The 18,687-nt window shown below is 48.1% G+C and overlaps 7 protein-coding genes across 7 annotated transcripts; 3 read left to right on the plus strand and 4 right to left on the minus strand.

The window, feature by feature from the left end:
* Positions 1-1,187: 1,187 nt before the first annotated feature.
* On the plus strand, positions 1,188-1,844 carry P175DRAFT_0530072 (uncharacterized protein; the record flags this gene model as incomplete). Its single annotated transcript, XM_040899753.1, has 3 exons — positions 1,188-1,234; positions 1,294-1,603; positions 1,653-1,844. 3 exons carry the CDS (start codon positions 1,188-1,190, stop codon positions 1,842-1,844), a joined length of 549 nt encoding a protein of 182 aa, XP_040754374.1.
* Positions 1,845-4,159: 2,315 nt separating this feature from the next.
* P175DRAFT_0499538 (uncharacterized protein) lies at positions 4,160-4,719 on the minus strand. Its single transcript, XM_040896754.1, has one exon. It carries the CDS (start codon positions 4,689-4,691, stop codon positions 4,338-4,340), a length of 354 nt encoding a protein of 117 aa, XP_040754375.1. The 5' UTR covers positions 4,692-4,719; the 3' UTR covers positions 4,160-4,337.
* P175DRAFT_0499539 (uncharacterized protein) lies at positions 4,637-5,408 on the minus strand. Its single transcript, XM_040896755.1, has 2 exons — positions 4,971-5,408; positions 4,637-4,916 (listed from the first exon to the last, which is right to left on the minus strand). Exons 1-2 carry the CDS (start codon positions 5,079-5,081, stop codon positions 4,764-4,766), a joined length of 264 nt encoding a protein of 87 aa, XP_040754376.1. The 5' UTR covers positions 5,082-5,408; the 3' UTR covers positions 4,637-4,763.
* Positions 5,409-5,750: 342 nt separating this feature from the next.
* Positions 5,751-8,054, minus strand: dus3 (tRNA dihydrouridine synthase DUS3; the record flags this gene model as incomplete). Its single annotated transcript, XM_040893443.1, has 3 exons — positions 5,751-5,832; positions 5,901-7,796; positions 7,858-8,054. The coding sequence occupies 3 exons, from the start codon at positions 8,052-8,054 to the stop codon at positions 5,751-5,753; spliced, it is 2,175 nt and encodes a 724-aa protein (XP_040754377.1).
* Positions 8,055-11,228: 3,174 nt separating this feature from the next.
* Positions 11,229-13,074, plus strand: P175DRAFT_0491391 (zinc-coordinating transcription factor SFP1; the record flags this gene model as incomplete). Its single annotated transcript, XM_040895836.1, has 3 exons — positions 11,229-11,569; positions 11,618-12,704; positions 12,760-13,074. The coding sequence occupies 3 exons, from the start codon at positions 11,229-11,231 to the stop codon at positions 13,072-13,074; spliced, it is 1,743 nt and encodes a 580-aa protein (XP_040754378.1).
* Positions 13,075-14,716: 1,642 nt separating this feature from the next.
* On the minus strand, positions 14,717-17,009 carry P175DRAFT_0153523 (transcription initiation factor IIA large subunit). The gene is made up of 4 exons (XM_040892454.1): positions 16,654-17,009; positions 16,435-16,536; positions 14,971-15,902; positions 14,717-14,917 (listed from the first exon to the last, which is right to left on the minus strand). The coding sequence occupies exons 1-4, from the start codon at positions 16,669-16,671 to the stop codon at positions 14,878-14,880; spliced, it is 1,092 nt and encodes a 363-aa protein (XP_040754379.1). The 5' UTR covers positions 16,672-17,009; the 3' UTR covers positions 14,717-14,877.
* Positions 17,010-17,521: 512 nt separating this feature from the next.
* P175DRAFT_0433330 (glutathione S-transferase family protein) lies at positions 17,522-18,487 on the plus strand (the record flags this gene model as incomplete). Its single annotated transcript, XM_040893594.1, has 3 exons — positions 17,522-17,869; positions 17,972-18,300; positions 18,379-18,487. 3 exons carry the CDS (start codon positions 17,522-17,524, stop codon positions 18,485-18,487), a joined length of 786 nt encoding a protein of 261 aa, XP_040754380.1.
* Positions 18,488-18,687: the final 200 nt, after the last annotated feature.

Genomic DNA, 18,687 nt, shown 5'->3' on the forward strand with positions numbered 1-18,687 from the left:
AAAATGGGTCTATCTCAAATCAAGTAAAAGAACAACTTTCATTGCCTTCCCCCTCCGCCTCCCCCCCCCCCCCCTTTTTTTTTTTTTTTTTTCAAATGAGTTCCATTATGTGTCGCAATGTTGGATGTGATACTGGCACAGTTTAGAGTCGCTAACTTAGTGCATTAGGATTCGAGCAACATCGGCCTATAGATTCTTGGGCTTCTTCACGATCAAAGCAACCAGACGATGAAATATTTTGAAGAGAAAAAGCGATTATTCGAAATAAGCTATCGGCACAGCACCTGAGGCGTATTTTGTAGTGGGGAGTAGATGGAGCGATACAGCCTATAGCTCATCCCCCAGTGTGTTGAGCCGCCAGGGATCCGCGCCACCAACGGAGTGACCGAGGCGATACGGGGCTGATAGCTAAGGCGCTAAAACAGCGACAATTGACAGGTTGAACTATGAGGCACAGCGTTCTCGTAGCCGCCGTTAGGTGGGAAGCCCAAGGGAGCACAGGGAACCATAGGTGTTCCTTTAATCTCGAAGCGTACATCTTAGAAGACGTCGAGAACGCCTTGTCAGAGTTTGTTTCGGGGGCCGCAGGAGGCTCTTGGCACGTGACTAGGCGTTCTGTCGGGTTGTTTGTTTCTGGGGCCAGTTAAGTAAGGTAGCGACGAGTTTGATTTCTTCTTTCCATCCCGAAGGAAATCTCGAACGGGGGGAGAGGGGGATTATCCCTTGGGAGACTGGTTATTCAAACAATAAACCGGGTCATGTGGTCTGGCCAGCATAAAAAAAGGATGCAGAAATAAAAGTTACACCCTTCCTTACCGGCTCTAAAGTCCATCCCAAATCAATAGTCAGGGCACATTTCTTGGCTCCCACTTCCTGGTTGCTGATCATCCGAGGGCTGATTTTCGGAACCACATCGATTCCTAACTAGAGCTTGTCGACGCTTTTGGAGCTACGTAAGCTCCGTCAACATGAAGATTATACGGAAAGACCCCTGAAACCCGCTTGGGACGCGAATAAATACATACCAAAGACGACAACTGGTGCCAGTCGAGGGGCGTCTTAGTTTCGCGGGGTATTTTCCTCCAGATGCCGGAGAGGCACGGCATATCCAGGCTAGAAGGGGTATTATTAGTATTATTACCTGACCCTCCCGGCCAAGATATGCATTGGTATGGGGGCCACCAATAATGACGTTGGCCAGGCGCATCGTTCCTATCGATACCGGTCTAGACATGTGAATTACGGAATACTCGGTGGTTGATTATCGATCCACCTGCGCGTATAGGATGATAGAGGCTGGACCGAAGCGAATGGCTGCCCGCTTATCACTATTACAGATTCGGTGGTGATGCGTTTGATCGACACGTTCTTTCCGTGGCCTCTCCGACCCCTCTTCTTACATCAGGAGCTTAGCCCTTTTCTCCCATCTATAAAGAGGACGCTGGATCCGGCCATCCCCTCGAAATTCCTTCATTCATCCATCCCCAATACTCTCTCCACTCTTCCAGTCTCTCTCCACTCCTTCAGCTCTCGCAGCATCTCCTCCTTCACACTACCAGACCACTCACTTACTTCCATTCGTCCGAGAATAACCGAGAACCATGTATACCTACACTGCCACCCACAAGTTTCTCGTTCTTGCTCCTATCCAGTCCGGCCCTGTTTCTCATGCCAGCGACCAGACGGAAACCGAGAGCCAGTCCTCTACTCAACTACGTGAACGATCCGGAAGCCAGTCCTCTACTGCCAGCCGCACTCAGCTGGGCGAGAGCTTCTCCACTCTGCCCAGTGGCTTTCTTTATCTAGGCCATGACGCCCCCAGGGTCTCCAGCCCCAGGGTTTAAACCAACTCCTCCGTATGACCGTCCTCATTCAAGTTTCGGATCGCGCTGGACACGATTTTCCTTTCTCTCTGCTTAGCAGCAGAGCTTAGTTTCCCCTCCACTTTCTTATTGATGGATGTTTACTTTTCTTGTTGGGGCTCTCCTTCTATTTTACCATCACACGCGCGTTTACCCTGGAAATGTCTGCAATACCACCCATGAAAGGAGCCAACCCAGGGAGACGAAGGGGAAAGGGGGTGGGGGAGGGGGCGAATGAATCACTAGCTGCCAAGCTCAAGTTGATATTTGCCAAGCCTTGTGCAATCTGTGATCTGATAATTGTAACCTGATGTTCCACAGCCAAGCAATGATAGATGCGACGATCTGCCCGTTTCGCCCCCTTTGATTCCCTGCATTCTTTCTTTCTTTCTTTCTTTCTTTGGAGGAGAAGGAATCAGATACATGAATGTACGGAGTATACAACCCCACCTGCTACAAAGGAATAAAATCTAGGGTAATAATAGGTCCCTAGATCTCTGGAAGAAATAAAGGATGACACTATGTAGATGGAAACAACGTAATCTGAGATCTAAGTTACACCACGTCAAATTTACAGCAGGCATCTACAGTACTTAGTAGTAACTACTAGGTAGTAGGTACTAGGTATGGGTCCTCCGTACTCCGTGCATAAGTACTCTAGTAGTTCATAAACCTTAGGATCTAGAATCTTAGTACCAGTACAACAACCATTACGCAGCCACAAAAAATATCCAAACCCCCCCCCCTAAAATCATATAGCTCAGCAGGAATGTTCCTCAAGAATGAGGGAAAGAGAAAGGAGGGGCAATTAATTAAAAAAGAAAAGAAAATGAAAGAAAGGATTAGGTTATCCTGGTGCATACCGGGAGTATAGTACGTCGTACCTAGTATCATATAGATATATATTCCAAGATTAGAATCATCCACCGATACTAACCTGGAGCCCCTTCCTTATCCATACACCGACATCGCCGGTTGCTCTCATAAAACCAATAAGAAATAGAAGATACTGGGAGAAGGAGGTTCAGCTTGCCTAGGTAGGGGTTCTTCTATCTTTATCTTCATGTGGCGTTTGGGTTTTACAGGTAGGTAGGTCATATGACTGACTGACTGACTGACTGGTTTAGCTGGGTTTTTTTTTGTTTTGATTTGTTTTTCAGACCAGCCAGAATTTCTTTTCTGCACATCTCGGAACCCTCTGTACTCCGTGCAGAGGCAGAGCACGGTTGTTTCCCTATTAATTAATTAATTACTACAGTAACCTCCTTGTTATACTTTACACCGGCTCAAGGATGAAGGGAAAGGTATATATTTCTTGGCTGGAATCTTCCAATGGCCGGGCCGGTCTTAGCTACCACACACCTCCCTCCATCCATCCATACCTACTTACAGAGTACCCTACCCTAACTTACTACTACTACCTACTCCAATAGTAAACATACTGCGGCAATCATAGTCATGCGCTCAATGGAATGGCGACACGGCAGAGAAAAAAAAAAAAAAAAAAAAAAAAAAAAAAAAAACAGGAAAAGGAGGGGGGTTCACCATTGGTACATTCAGAGGCGAGGCAACGGAGATCAAAAATAATAATCTTAATACCTACCTACCTACCATAGTTAATACGAAGGTCTGCACGGAGGCCAGACTCCGGAGCTTATTGGACCCAGCGCAAACTAGCATCCTCATCCTCATCATTATTCCAATACAGTAAGTAGGTGGAAGGGAAGATATGATGCTGCACGCGTCGGTTTACTCCGAAAGTCGGCAGTACAGTTTTTAATGTTGATTTCTGATAATCTGGATCTGTAATATACCTACATGAATACTGACACATTACGTGACTTACTCTGTATGGAATCATGGATACTTGACCTCATCTTCTCGTCAATATCTACAAAAGACGTGGTCAGGCGTAAGCAACATGGGGCAATTACAACCGATCTTTAGGTTCTAACCTCATATATCCGGGTATACGATTGACCCGGATGATTGGTTGAAGTGTCCGGGAAGGATGTAGGTAGACAAATTCATTGGCAAATACGTGCCGCGTGTTTCTTGATAATCAGTCTCGGTGCTAACTAGTTATCCTTCGCGGTCAATAAGCATGGGCTTATGTGGTCATGTAAAAAAAAAAAAAAAAAAAAAAAAAAAAAAAAAGGGTTTGTTAGCACATATATGATACCTAAATCACTACATATACACCCCTTAACTCCCCGTGCACGCCGTCAAGGCACTAGAAATAGGCGAAAATAAACAAGTTCCCCGCTCAACGAGCTTCCTAACTGTATAAAACAGCCCTAATCCTTCACCAATAACCCAGTTTCTAAGCTGGGAAAATCCAAGCCTATAAGGATGGTGTCACCCGATCGGCATCCCCATTCCTTTATGGGCCTCCAAGTGCAATTTGTTGACAATTTTGGTAAACCTCGCTCATTGCGGTTCAAAGTTGTGCTCCTTGAAATAACCCACAGTGACTTATAGGTCTTTCTTAGAACCCTCGTCAGACTTGCCCGCAACCTGATCGCCCAGGCTATGGTATTCACGAGTCAGGCCCTCGCACTGCTTCTTGAGAGTTTCGATGTCACGGTTCTTGGCCTCAAGCTCCTTCTTAAGACGACCAATCTCGCCCATATCGCCAGCCTGAGCAAGACGCGCAGAGTCCTTGCCACCAGCCTTCTTATCACCCTCGAGAAGCTTGACGCGGTCCTCAAGGCGCAGAACTTCGAGGATCATGATGTAGGTACGGTTGAGAATGAGAGACAAAAAGAGAGTGAATCCGCAAAGGTACATATTACGTTGCGAGTAGAACTTGCGGGCCTGGACCTCCATGCGATCAGCTCCAAGAGCAGCCGCTCTGCTAGAGACAATTAGCGTATATCGCTAAGAGAAAAAAAAATCCGATCATGATCCTAGTACAATCCTGGAAATAACAGCGTGAGAACAAAGTACGTACCCCAGAGCACCGTCCTTGGAGAGAGCAGCCACCTCCAGCTGCACCCGGTATACCCGGTTGACGCTGTCGATGAAGAGAATGAGGATGAAGATAAATGTAATCTTGTAAACTTTTAGTACCCCGGAAAATATAGAAAATAGCATCGTGAAACCTACCCTCAATCCATATTGTAATTTAGCTATCACCGGGCTTTCCGAAATAAAGGTGAATAGCTTGCGCTTGACAGTGAAGGGAAGAGGAACGATCAGGCCCATGAAGACCGCCATCTCGAAAACGAGAAGGCAGAAAACCTATTCAGATCATGACCATACTTGTTAGTGTTCTTCAAGATATTTTTTTTTATAAAAAGAAAAAAAAAAATTGATGTTCCAGCTACTGTGGAATCACGATCCATCAGGTTGCAGCAAACTCCAAATCGAACAGCGAATGGGGGGGTGAGCAATAATAATCCACGCATACTCACAAGGCTGTAATAGAGAGTCATTTTGTTCGTTAAAGTCAATGAATTGCTTTTATAGGTCGGTTTCTCGATGTACAATCTAAGGAGAAAGCTGAAGCGAGCTTCGAGGGGGGGGTTCGGACAGGGTAAACAAAAGCTCGGGTGTGAAGAAGAATGGCCACAAAGGCTTTGAGGAGCTTCAAAGTAGAGGTAGGCAATTTTCAAAGATATCTCTCGCAGGGAATATAGAAGCCAACGGGACTCCGGTACTGCTGAGAAGGGTGGATGGGAGATGAGGTGGTCTTTTTCAACAGGTTTGGGGGAGAAGACGTCATAAACGCTGGCAGCTGGTGCCTAATCACGTGAGGTGTCACGGAGCAAAAACCAAGGTCTTTTTTTCGGACTGGGTATAGTAGTTACTTCTATATATCTATCTTCTGATTTTTTTTTTTCTTGCTAATTTACACGCGCTATGCAAGCTAGAATAACCTCCCCCTTAACCTTCCGCTTCATAAGCGTTGGATTTGTGTTTGGGCTCGAATTTAAAGTCCTTGGTTGCTGGGCCGAGGAACATCTCACTGTAGGCAGATATCACATTAGAATCTATTTCTCGAGGGGCTGACTGACTGTGAATGAATCAACTTACCTTATCTTAATCCAATCCTTGTAGTTGGGGCTGCCCATCAGGGTCTCCAAGTCATTTCTTCCTCTCCAGCCTGGAGGTCGATGGTTGATCTTTGCAGGGAGGTATTCCAGCAGCCCGATGGGCACGTAACGATGTGCAAAGCTCAACCACTCTAGAATGAAGCGTCTGGTCTGGCCCAAACCAAACTCATCCGATCCCCAAGTCTCTAGTCCATACTTGGCGAATTTTTCAATGTACGTCAAACGCTCGGACGCGGACTTATCGAGATATTGGCCTGTCTGGATTTCTTCAAAAAGCCAAGGTTTAATCAACGCACCCCGGCCTACCATAACGCTATCTACACCAGCATTGTTGATATGGTTGTCGTAGTCAATGTGGGAGAAGCAGTCACCGTTACCAAGGAACCAGACCTTCCCACCATTGGGCTGCGTACGTTCTTCAGGCTCGCGAATTGTGTCCGTGACTTCGTCCTTCTTCTCATTGAGACGCTTGATAAGAGCGGCGGTTTCGGAGATGTATTCCCAGTCTGCCTCTTTCGTGTACCGCTGTTGCCGGCTCCGTCCATGCAGTGTAATGGCTGCCACACCGCAGGGTCCACAGCCAAGCATACTGGACTCGTAGCCTCCCAGAATGAGGCGCTCTGCCAATCTCAAAGCATTAGGGGAATTGTCTTTTGTTCCCATGCGAATCTTGACGCTAATGGGGATCTTTTCGGAAACAGCATTCATCCCGCGGATCATCTTCTCCAACCTCGAAGGAGAGTCAAGGAGTGCAGATCCAGCTCCCTCCCTGAAGACCAGGTCAATTGGACAACCGCAATTCAGGTCAATGACGCGAAGGTTTGGAGTAAATGCTGACAGCAGCTCAGTTGCCTTGAGAGCTTGCTTAGGTTTGTTTGCCGCAATCTGGGCGCCAAATTTCATGTCCTGGGAATTATCGTACCCTTGCACAATGGGGTCGCCTGGGGAGATGGTTGGAGGAAGCGCCTCCGACTCATGTGCCCGCATGAGAGCCCACTCTGGTTTCGACCCTTGTATCAATGGCATGCTGACAGCCATCTCTGAATAGGTGAATTGTGCACCAAACTCTGTGCAGAGCCTTCTGTACGGCAGATTTCCCTGTGTCGTCAAAGGTGCCAGGGCTGGGGTCTCTGGCCCAAAATACAACCTTCGCTTCTCGGATGGTAGGAAGGGAGGTTCCACATATTGTGCTCTGTTATCCTCTTTCTCTTCCTTATCCTGGTCATTATTGTCGGCTTTCTTATTCTCGTCTAGGTGCCGTCCATGGACATTCTTTTCCAAGTCCCTTGAGGTCTGGTCTAGCCAAGTGCTGAATGCATCGGCGCGTGGGGTCTGTCGGCGTTTTCTTGCCATATCCAACTTGTCCCCTGCCGACACCACGTTCACGATACCCTCCTCCGTCGCATGCGGAACAAGCGGTTGTGCCTTCTTTTTGCGCTCCTCGTCCTCAACAAGTACCAGCTCTTTTCTCCCATCTGCGGTTTCTCGTTCGGCCATATGGGATCCAACAAATCGGCATTTCCAGCCTGCTGAGCATTTCCCTCGAACATCCCAGACAGGACATATGCCACCCAACGTGGTAAGGTCATCTCGCTTGTGCTCCTTCAAGTAAGTCCTCAAGTTGTGTTCATAACGACATTTGTCGGCAAATTTGCATTCACCCGGGGAGAATTCTGAAGTGAGCACTCTGCTCGGACACAAGCCCTTCTCATCTCGTGATTTTCCAAATGTGCGAGCGGTGTTCTGGCCGGTGTTCTTCTTCTTCTTCTTCTTCCCTTTCTTCTCGTCCTCACGTTCCCCGTGGGCAGCGGCCTCGGCCTCGTCGTCGGCGTTGAAGTCGGTCGGCTGGGACTGTCCAGGCTTTAGGACAATGTATCTATATATCGGTAGTCAGTCAACCTGTGTGAGCGCAATCTTTATATCTTTTTTTCGCATACTCAGCCTTGACCGGAGCTATACCCCTCCGATTATCGGGAACCTCGCCAACCGTTTCTTTGGGAGAAGTTGTTTCGTCTAGCTTGGCCTTCTTGAGGGGAGGCTCCCCGGTATAATTGGCGCCGTTGGAAGTGTCTTGTGTAGGCACCTCACCATCTGTGTTTAATGCTGCGGGAACCGCCGTGGTTGCGGAGTCCATTCTGAAGGACTGAAGGACTGATGATGTCGGGTAAACTAGAGCGTAGTGGGAAAAGAGGCAAACAAATGATGAGACTATACGGCGTAGTAGACTACTGCATCCCAGCCTTACTTCAATGCAATGCAATGTCCATTCCCAAGACCATTTTGTCTATTGAACCCATCCTCTGAACGAGACTCAAAATGCGGACAAATTTTTGACCCTCCAGCCCCACTACACTCTAGTTTGTGATGTTTGCATGTGCACTGTGTGGCGCAAGTGGCGGTACAGAGATTCGACCCTCAAGCCTCGAGTCTTGATCTAGCATACAAAGAACATCTTGGAAAAGGTTATGGCTCGTAAAATACACTGGTAGACTGTGTGTTCTCGAGTCTCCTTTTCTCCTGTCTTGGAATAAACGGTAGAGACAATATAGGCACGGAGAAATGTATCAATAACGGTGTAGCGGGATAACAAGACTCCACACGGTGGTGTCCCGTGAAGACAACATGACTCGGCTTTGTTCATCTCCCACTCGAAGCTACTAGGTACCAACGGGGCACTCTTGAGTCTTCGATATTATTTATCCTCGTCATCCCAGTCAAGCGGTGAAAGAACCACCAGGTGATTCTATCATGATTCTAGCGTCGAGCCAAGACATACTACGAATCTATCAGCAGTGCCCCCCCGCCCCTTCCCCCTCCTCCCCATCGCTTAAAAGCTAACAGTACGTATCTAGTTGCTTCTTATCTCCAGTGATCGACTGCCTAGTGTTGGGCGCGAGAAAAGGTGCAATGCTCGGTCAAAGGCCGTTCATTCTCCATCCTTTGTAACCCGTAAAATAGGGTTTGACCCGCTCACGATCATCCTGTCTGTACTCGGTACTGTACATACATCATGATACATACTACAGTGTACTACTTGACCAGCGCAGGGGTTGTAACGATGCCCCAGTATATGTATGCTCGTCATAGCGCCCAAACTCAAACTACTCATTCACTCCAGCGCAGGTTTTGTTTTTTGTACAATTCAGACCGCAGGTGGGACAGACCGCTTATCAAGACCTTTTCACTCCCATCGGATCTAAAGAATAAAGGGAGACTGAGCCAGTGATAAGGGTGTTCGCCTTATCGCTCCGGAGCACGTTAAGAGTTTTAGTACGGAGTATAGATTGAAGTTTAAATAGGTAGATTTACTAGAGTCTAGGGGTTGAAAAACGTTCAGTGCACGGTCACTGTTCAGTGTTGCCTTTGTTAGGGGTTATAGTTATAGTAGTTACCCACTACTTGTAATCAGTCATACCTAGGTAAGTTTCCCGAGCAATACAAGATCGAGAGACAAACCCTACACCTTCCGATGCCGTGAGATCTTTTCGTGAGGGTCGCATAATACTCTCGAGAGCCGTTGTCGAGAGAAGAAAATGTTTTAGACCCAACCGGCGCAACGGCTTGAAGACTTCGGTCCTCTAATCGCGCCGGCTGGGCCCCTAGGTCCTGGTATAGACTGGAGGAGATGCGATGGGGGGAAGCACAGACAGAAGGAGGGAAAGGAATTGCATGTAAACCAGTGATTTGGAAATTGTCTACTAAATCATAGTTATGTACCTACTACCTACCCCTCCGATGGCTGTAAGTCATCTTTATAAGCCGTGAGCCTGTTGAACTGACCTCTCCAGAATACTACCTCCGACCTAAGTAGGAATGAGCCAAGAAGAATCGAATAAGAAAAACAACACTAGTGTCTCGACTCTTGAAGAAGAAACAAAAGTCTGAAGCAAAACAAATAAACCCAAGAATAACCACCGTCACCAATGCAACCAAAAATTCGCCAGCAAGCGGGTTTTGGTGGAGTAATGAAAGAACTGGGAAATGGAGAGACAGAGAGAGGATGAGAGACAAGAGAGGGAGCGCCGGAATGGATGGGGAAAAGGAACCACGATGAAAACATTCAGTATTTGTTACCTAATAATACGCCAAGAACGGTAGTGATACGGTAAAAATGCATATTGTGACGACCGTTGGCGGGAGGGAAGAAGTTTCGGGCTTTCTGGAAGACTATTAGTAGCGCTAGCAGTACTAGTAGTACTGTACTAGGTACTAGACAGTAGAACTCCGATGACCTTACTGGAGACTGGAGACTCTGCAAGCGGTTCCGAACCCACTGCAACCAAAATGGGCCCACCCTATGAATGCTGTTCATCCGTTTTACTGAGATGAGCTACATCATTCAGTCCCCGAAATCCCATGGATCTCCCCAGTCTCCTCTACGTAATCATCCCTCGTTGGGGGGGGTTTTCCCCTTTGGAAGAGTTCAGACGAGTCCCGGGTAAAGTAAGTAGCGAAAATAAGCCTCAGGCAAGATGGAGTCGAACAGAACCCGCAGACACTTGGGACACTTACTGTACGGTAAGTTTCGGTGTATTACAGGGTATTAGACGGCGCCCATTATTACCTGAGATCCCCCTCAATCTTCCCATCCATCCATCCATATTGTCGATTCTTACCGTCTCTGCCCAGAGCCCCGTCAAGTCGTTTCTTCTACTACTTAACCTACTTAATACTAACTAACTAATAATAATCATAGTAATCCATACTGACCAAGAATAATTTCCGCCAGTTGCCTTCTTTTCTGATACATCTTCATCTCTCTCGTCCATCCTCCATCCTCCATCCTCCTCCTCCCCCCCCTTCTGCCTTTTCCTCCTCCAGCATTTTCATCTCCATTCCTCTTAACTCGGCTGTATTTTGTTACCTAGCTCGTACCGCCACCTCCCGAATCCGTCACCTTTCCGCAAGTGAAAGCGGGACATCATTATCCGAGGGTGGATGTTCCGTGTGTGTCTTCACTACTCCGTACTTCCTCCCCAAACCTACTCGAAGTAGTCGCTCCTTCATGCTTCATCGTTACAACTCTCCCTCGACTCATCTTCATAATCGTTTGTCGACTCGAATTTTGATTCTCCTCCCTCCCTCCCTCCTCCGGCTTTGGTTTACCGTCGCGCGGATCGGATAAGGAAAAAAAGATCTCGGATCTGCCATCACCGCGAAATTCATCCCAGCACTAGCGACGCTCATTCACTGTGCCTTAGCTCTCAAATTCAACACGCTCTTTAAAGCAACAATTCTGGACCTGCCTTTCTTCCCTTTCTTCCCCCCCCCCCCCCTCCCCTCCCTCAAACATCCGCACACTGGCACAATGACCGGCGCAGCTCCCATCGACATCGCCACCCGGCAGACCTCTGTGTCACCCCCAGGACAGCAGGCTTCGAACTTGACGTCGGCTCTACAGCGAGCTGGGAACACAGACCGCACAGGTAGCCTCTCTCACGCTAACGGTGCCGCAATCAGTATGTTTAAAGCGCCCCCGCCTCGCAAGGACTCCATCGGTGCAGCCACCGCACAATGGGGAAACGGCACAAAACCTATCTCGGTGTCAGGATCCAACCGGGATAAGCAGCGTCGAGAATCTCTAGCTGGAAGCTTAGTCGGTGGGATGAGCTGGGGTGGTATATCTGTTGGCAGCTGGATTCGTGATGAGTGAGTACTCTTTTATGTTTCTCCCGCTATCCTAATTCAACGAGGGAGGGAGCAACTCTGGTCGAGAACTGACAGGAAACAATTTAGTATTATTATGACTGGCACATCTCCCTTTGCTTTCCAGTCACCCTCGTTCCATTCTTCTTCGTATCTCCCGAAACTGGAAGCGAATTTCATGAAGGACTTCTCGTGCTGTGGTGTGACACTCCCCACCCTTCACGATTTGTTACAACATTATGAAGAAGCGCATGCCACAAAGTCAGGGCACCGCCCGAGTCAAGGTGATAACCGCGCTGCACTTGCCGCTGCAGCGATCGCGCAGCAACAAAGTCAGCAAAGCAACAACCAGAATCGCGGCCTTCAACCGAATCAGAATTCGGACATGCAGCGAAAACTGAGCCAGACCCACCCCACTCAGCAACATTCCGATATGGATACTATCGACGACATGGAATTAGACGAACCCATGGATGATGACACCGCCGCGTCCTCACAACTATTTTCACCCCAATCCCAAGGCACGGGCCAGGGAGGATATGGCACACCAAATCGTGGTGTTCCCAATTTAAACCTCTCGATGCTCCCAAGACACCAAGGCTTCAAAGGATCACAGCCTGGAACACCTGTAGCCTCCGCTCGTCCGCTCTCATTGCAGAATAACCCCACTGTCTCCTCCGTTAACACCCCCACTCTCATGGCAAATCCTCTCCAGAACTCACAGTTCCGCGGAACTCCTGATTCATCCACCCCTGGAACTCCTGCAGAACTTGACGACAGCATGGTCGGTCCATTTGGGGATCTATCCATGCAAAGCGCCATGCTGCAGGGCCAGCCACAGTTCTCGAGGTTCACCGGGAATAATGACATGGTCGACCTGTGTATTGACGAGCCAGCAAAACGGTTATTCAGCCCCACTGGTGGAAACAGCACCTCGAATGCCCATTTCAAACTTAGTGGGGCGCAGTACGGTCCTAATAGTGAAATTGCTAGACGAATTCGTGAGCAACAACTATTGGCTGGTGTTCCTGATACCACCGCTCTTCTACCAAATGAAGAACCCAAACCTTTCCGATGCCCTGTCATTGGTTGCGAAAAAGCATACAAGAACCAGAACGGGTTGAAATATCACAAAGGTGTAAGTAGTCCCGCATCGTCAATCGTCACTTTGACCATTTCTAAGTAAAGACTAGCATGGCCACAACAACCAACAACTACACGACAATGCGGATGGCACATTTTCAATTGTCAATCCAGAGACATCGGCACCTTACCCCGGGACTCTTGGTATGGAGAAAGAAAAGCCATATCGCTGTGAGGTCTGCGGCAAGCGTTACAAGAATCTGAACGGTCTCAAGTACCACAAGTCTCACTCCCCTCCATGCAATCCCGATTTCCAACTTGCGGCAGGTCGTAATATGGCCTTCGGTGGAGGAGTGATGCAAGGGCAGAACATCAATGTAGCCGGAGCGGGCCTACCTGGCATTGGTGAAGAAGGGCTTCTATAGATCCACTCTTCGTAACGAAAATCACGCCTATTGTTCTTCTTTTATTCCCACCTCGATCGACTCGATGGATTTTACGGCCTCGTCGCGCGACATACGATTTAATGACCGGTTTGGTGGGTTGGAGTTAAATTTGGTGTTGACGCCAATATCAAAAAAGGCTACTACCGTCTTTTGGATTCTGGTGATACCCCCCCTCAGGATCTTTGGGGAGCCAAGTGAAGCTGCTCGGTACATGCACGTCTCTTCTTTTGCTTCTTATTTGCCTGTCCTCTATCTCCTCTTTTTCTTCATTTTTGTTCTCTTGGCTTGGTGGCTCTCTTTCCGCTGAAGACGCGGTCGTTTTGATTTCTTTTTCTTCCAACCCCCTATCTTTCTTTAATACGCAACTGTCGACTCCCTGATCATACCCACCTCGGGTCTTTCGTACAGGTCCACGGAGATTCCGAGAACAAAACTACAATCGGGGGAGCGGCAAGTATGGAATTGAATCATAAAAGCAACAACATGACTGGGTTAGGTCGGTCGGGGTAACTATTTGGATTCATTCGGTGTTCATAATATCTTTTCTGTCTCTTTGTCTCTTGTCCTCCCCCCCATTTGATGTGCGTTGGACTGCAAGATTCTAGACATTTAACCACAGCGAAGAAAGACCTGGATGAGAAAAAGAACAGAAAAAGAGCAGTCCACTGGCGTCAACTCTTGTGTAGATAGATGTTTCAGGCTGGCTTCTAACTAATAGCTTTCTTGCTTTCGCTATGTCTCCTGATGGTTATGGTTTTATTTGCGTCCATCACTTGCTTCTTTTCTGGGTGGTGTTGCTGGAGAACTTTTGGGTCTAATTTTGCTTCTGATGTTTGTGTTTATCTGTATTGAATATGCGCCTATTTCTCTTTCCTCTCACCTCTTTTTTTATTTTTATTTTTTTTTATTTTTCCCTTTCTGTCCATAGAGCTTGTTTGTGTGGTTTTCCTGATTCCCAATTCTTCCGTTTGGCCTGTTTACAGAGAAAAGAAAAAGTTTGGAAAATATATTGTTTGAATTCTTCTGATCCTCTTCTCCATTTTCTTCCATGGGCTTTTACTGTTCACTACGAGTACATAGTAGTTATACATACAGTAACAGTAACACAGTAAACTAGTTAATTACCTAGTACCTGTACCCTAAGGCAGGGTACCCACCTAGGTATCTTCGAAGCATGGATTGGATTAATTACCTCCAAACCCAATCTTGCAACACTTGAAGATCTGTACGTCACCACGAGTTTCGGCCCAGACCCAGATGGACTGGACTGAACTTTGGATGATCTAGAGCTACAGCAGGAAACTCAAAAAGAACAACTTGCATATGGGGGTGTTTCATCCATGTACTGTGTAAGTTGTTTGCGCGTATTCTAGTACAAAATACAAAAAAGAACAAGAAAAGAAAAAAAAAAAAATTTTTCACCAACCGCCTGCATAAGCGCCGTCCACCATTTGTTGTCATATGAGGGGATAATTGAAAGAAAAAAGAAATAGTGGGGAAATAGTGTCTTCTTTCATAGACATCCTGGGTTAATACTTTGGAGACGAAAACAAAATCATTAGTCGAAGCAACGTTCGTCTGCGCCAAACCATCCAAGGTATAAAAATTGTGTGGATGATATGTGGGTTTTCCTGGTTTATGGGAATGCGGAACATGAGCAAATCTGAGGATTTTACACAATACAGAGAGATTTAGGAAGATACGAAAGGAGGAAGGAAGGGGAAGGATTGGAGACGAGCGCTATGAGCCTTGCAAGGCATCATCACATTAACGTGGTTTCATCTACCATTCAAACTCGCCCTGCCCTTTGTGGAAAACATATCTATTATCAGGTTAGTATGAAGCTAGAACCTAAGGGGCATGAGCGAATCTTACTCTTTGCCTCCGGTGGTTAAGATGCCGTCCTTCAAAGTGCACTTCCACTTGTTCTTGACCCGTTGTACTTTATCGTACGTGCAGAGCATCACCTGTCCGACAGCATCCTCGGCATCATGGTCTTCCGCTACTAGGTCATCGGGGTCATCCAAGTCAGAATTGATGGCATCTTCATCATCTTCATCCTTGGTGTCGTCGCCGCCAGGTCCGTCAAACTGAGCACGAGGCACTTTAGACTCCGCGGAAGACAGGTTTGATGTTAGCCCACGCGAAGAGGAGGACTGCTGTTCTTCTAGAGGCAACATCAGACCACCACCCTCAAATTGGAGTATGCGTTGGCGCAAATGTTCCCTAAGCGCCCGGTCCCCTTCTCCATCCTGTTGTTCGGCAGCTTCCCGCCTTCGTGTGACTTCAGCCTTCCATTCTGATAGTGCATCCCCACTGGCACCGTCGGTCTGAGAATTGCCAACAGATGGATGTGAGAGAGGTGGATATCCTGGTTCCTGCTTGATCGGGTGGCCTTGGCCGTTCGGCATGGGCTGCATATTAGGGGGACGGGGCATTCCTAATCCCGGCTGTGGCTGTGCTTGCATCTGACTGACCGAGTTGGCAGCCGCAGCGCCATATCGCTGATGGACTAAGTTGGCCGCTCGTTCTCGTGCGGACTGGGGGTTTGGCGGGGCTGACATCATCATGCTGTTCATGGGAGGCAATCCGGAATGGCCATTGACGCCTGGTTCGGTCTTTATCTGGGGAGACTGACCCATACCATTGCTGGCGCTGGGCCCAACGGGAGCAGGGACTTGCAGGGGTGGTACGCTTGCTGGGACTGACTGTGGTAGTGGTTGAGGCGGGACATGTTGTGTTGGGGAAGGTTGAGGAGGACGAGGAGCATTAGACGGCACGGTCGCTGTTGGAGGCAGGATCTGGTTCTGATTTTGAGCGGGAGCTGGTTGCGGTGGTGGAGGATCCCACGGGAAATGGGCGACTCCTAGAGAGGAGAGTTTCTTCTGCCAGCTCTAAAATCGGGAGGGTTGGTTAGAGACGGGTGTATATATAGAGGAGAGGGGAAAGCCGATTAAAACAACTATATTTCCAGGGGAAGGGGGTGAGGGAAAAAAAAAAACGAAAATGAAAATGAAGATAAATAGATGATTCAGAAAAGAAAAACCGACAATAGAATAAAACGAACGAATCCAACTGATTAGCGATGGAGGGGAAATCACGATGTGAGGATGAGATGGGGGCAGAGAGATGAGGTGGCTTGGCAGCCTAAGGCGGGTATAAAAAGACACTCAAAAGCAGGCGGTTCCCCAACAGGCCAACAGACAGCCGCCTCCCGCATCCCCCCCCCGCTTCGGTCCCGAGTCAGATCCATCCTGAGATGAAGAGAACTCCCCCGATTCCATCCATCAAAAGCCATCAAAGATCAATCAGAAATTTTAAATGAAAACAGTCACTCACCTTCCGCAAATCTAGCAGAGTCTGTTGGTCGACGCCACTTTCCTCAAAATCCACCTGGGATGCATCGCACACCTCTTGGATGACACGATCAAACACCGTGCCCTGTGAGATCATCTGGATTCAGCCCACATCCTTACAAGAAAGCAGAAAAGAAACATCGACGGGGGAAAACGATGCATTCTAGCTTGGACACGGCAGGACTGTTAAGATGGCACTCACCACCAGCTGGTTCGACATGGTGTCAAGACTTGAACCGAGGAGCCTTTTCAGCTTTCAGAGAGGGAGACCGTCTTTCTTTCTTTCTTTCTTTCTTTCTTTCTTTCTTTCTGTCTTCTCTCTTCTCTCTTCTCCGCCTCTCACTCACTGATAATCTCTAAAGGAAGGAAGGAAGGAAAATAAAGACAAGTTTGGAAAACCTATCGAGCGTGGGTTCGTTCGAGTCGTCGCCAGAAGAGCCTCACCGTCACCGCGGTCGGTGATCACGAGCTTAGAAATGCGGCGGACGAACTCCCAGGCGGTCACTATCTAATCACCCCAGATCCAGTACTCACTCAGTAGATAGCTTCACACCTAGCAAAACGATCTGAAACTGAATGGGAAATAAGCCACGGCAAGGGGTGGGCCAGCAGCAAGAAAACTAGAGGAAACGATGAAAGGGCGAGAGGGATGTTGGATGAGGTGAAAGTCGTTGTTCCCGGGCGAAATCCGCCTTCCTTCCTGCCTGCTGAGTCAGCGCCCTTAGCGTCTTTGCCTCCCGTAGAACTTTGTAGTATTTCCATGATGCTTCTTTTGCTTCATTTGAATTCAATTCACTGCTTAATTGTTACCTTTGGGGGGCATCAGTTATGAGCTCGACTAACTTGCAGGTCAACTAACCATGTAGCAATCCTACCATCCCGTTCTAACAGATGACATGTGGGGAGGGAGGTTCGGAGGAGTCTATCTCTTCTCAGTCTCCCACTCTTGCTGCCTATCTAAGAGCTACCTAACATCCCCTAGATTTCATCTTTCACCAACCATCTTTCATCTCTGCTTCAGGTCCAATTGGCATCATCTCACCTACATCTCACCACCGATCTCTGTAGCAATGTCATCTCCCCCATCCCCAAACCTCATTATCTACCGTGGATGGTTCAACCCCGGCCTCTACGTCTGGTCTCCGTTCGTGATCAAGCTCGAGGCCCGTTTGCGCTTCGCCAATATCCCCTACAAAACTGCCGTGGGGTCCGTGAGAACAGCTCCCCGGGGGAAAATACCCTACATTGAAATCAACGACGAAGGATCCTCCAGTTGCATTGGCGACTCGACCCTGATCATCAAACATCTGATCGAACGTAATATCCTCGCGGATCTAAACGGGAAGCTTTCTCCCGCAAACAAGACACACGATTTGGCTCTTCGTGCGCTCTGTGAGGATAAACTTTACTTCTATAATGTATTCCTGCCCAGTCCCCCGCGGGAAAAGATTCCCCAACCCGAGGGCAAACAAAGTCAAGCTTTGATTTCAACTTCAGTCCTGATATAATAGAATGCATAGACCCACGAGCGGTGGACCCAAAACTACTATACCATGCGGGACCACATCCTCGGCGCAATCCCCTACCCGGTCCGCGTTATCGTCGGCCTCCTGATCTATCGTGGCTCCGTCAGGACCCTGCACGGCCAAGGAACGGGTCGGTACTCTCGAGCGGAGATCCAGATGTTTCGGAATGAGGTTTGGGAAAGCCTCAATGGGATGCTAGCTGCCGCACAAGCCGAAGCTAAAGACGGCGATGACCGTCCGTTTTGGATTCTGGGCGGCGATGAGCCTACCGAGGCGGATGCAACGGTGTTTGGGTTTATTGTTTCAGGGTTGATTTGTACTGCGTGAGTGATTTTGGCTCTTTTCTGTTGTTGTTTGTGTGTAGCATGGGTGGGTGGGGAGAGCTAATGTGTTTTTATTAGTGGACCTGCGACGAGAAAGTTGATGTTGGAGTTTCCAGCCATTCGGGAGTATGCAGGGAGAATTCACGAGGCGTTTTTCCCTGACTATGAAAAGTGGTCGGAGAAGTGAGCTGGATTTGTACTTGGTCTCGTAGGGTGGATTTGCCAGTATTCCCTTGAGTCGTTTCTATAGAGTCCAGAGGAAACGAGATCAAAAGAGGATGTGGATTAAACGACGAATAGCAGCTGCAATCTCTATACAAGAATCTCAGATAGAATATACGAAAACACTAGATATAATAACGCCGCCAGCTCTCAAACTCCATGTCC

This window comes from Aspergillus ochraceoroseus (assembly GCF_002846915.1).
Source record: "Aspergillus ochraceoroseus IBT 24754 chromosome Unknown P175scaffold_2, whole genome shotgun sequence".
NCBI classification, from domain to species: domain Eukaryota; kingdom Fungi; phylum Ascomycota; class Eurotiomycetes; order Eurotiales; family Aspergillaceae; genus Aspergillus; species Aspergillus ochraceoroseus.

Bases quoted from the DNA above. Each gene is read 5' to 3' on its own strand.
- P175DRAFT_0499538 (XM_040896754.1), bottom strand. From the start codon at position 4,691: ATGGAGGTCCAGGCCCGCAAGTTCTACTCGCAACGTAATATGTACCTT.
- P175DRAFT_0499539 (XM_040896755.1), bottom strand. From the start codon at position 5,081: ATGGCGGTCTTCATGGGCCTGATCGTTCCTCTTCCCTTCACTGTCAAG. The intron at 4,917-4,970 runs GTAGGTTTCACG...AAAGTTTACAAG, and splicing joins AATTACAATATGGATTGAGG to ATTACATTTATCTTCATCCT.
- P175DRAFT_0153523 (XM_040892454.1), bottom strand. The intron at 15,903-16,434 runs GTGAGTGACTGT...GCTCAAAATCAG, and splicing joins CTCTGCTAGATTTGCGGAAG to AACCAGATCCTGCCTCCAAC. The intron at 14,918-14,970 runs GTAAGATTCGCT...ACCTGATAATAG, and splicing joins TTAACCACCGGAGGCAAAGA to ATATGTTTTCCACAAAGGGC.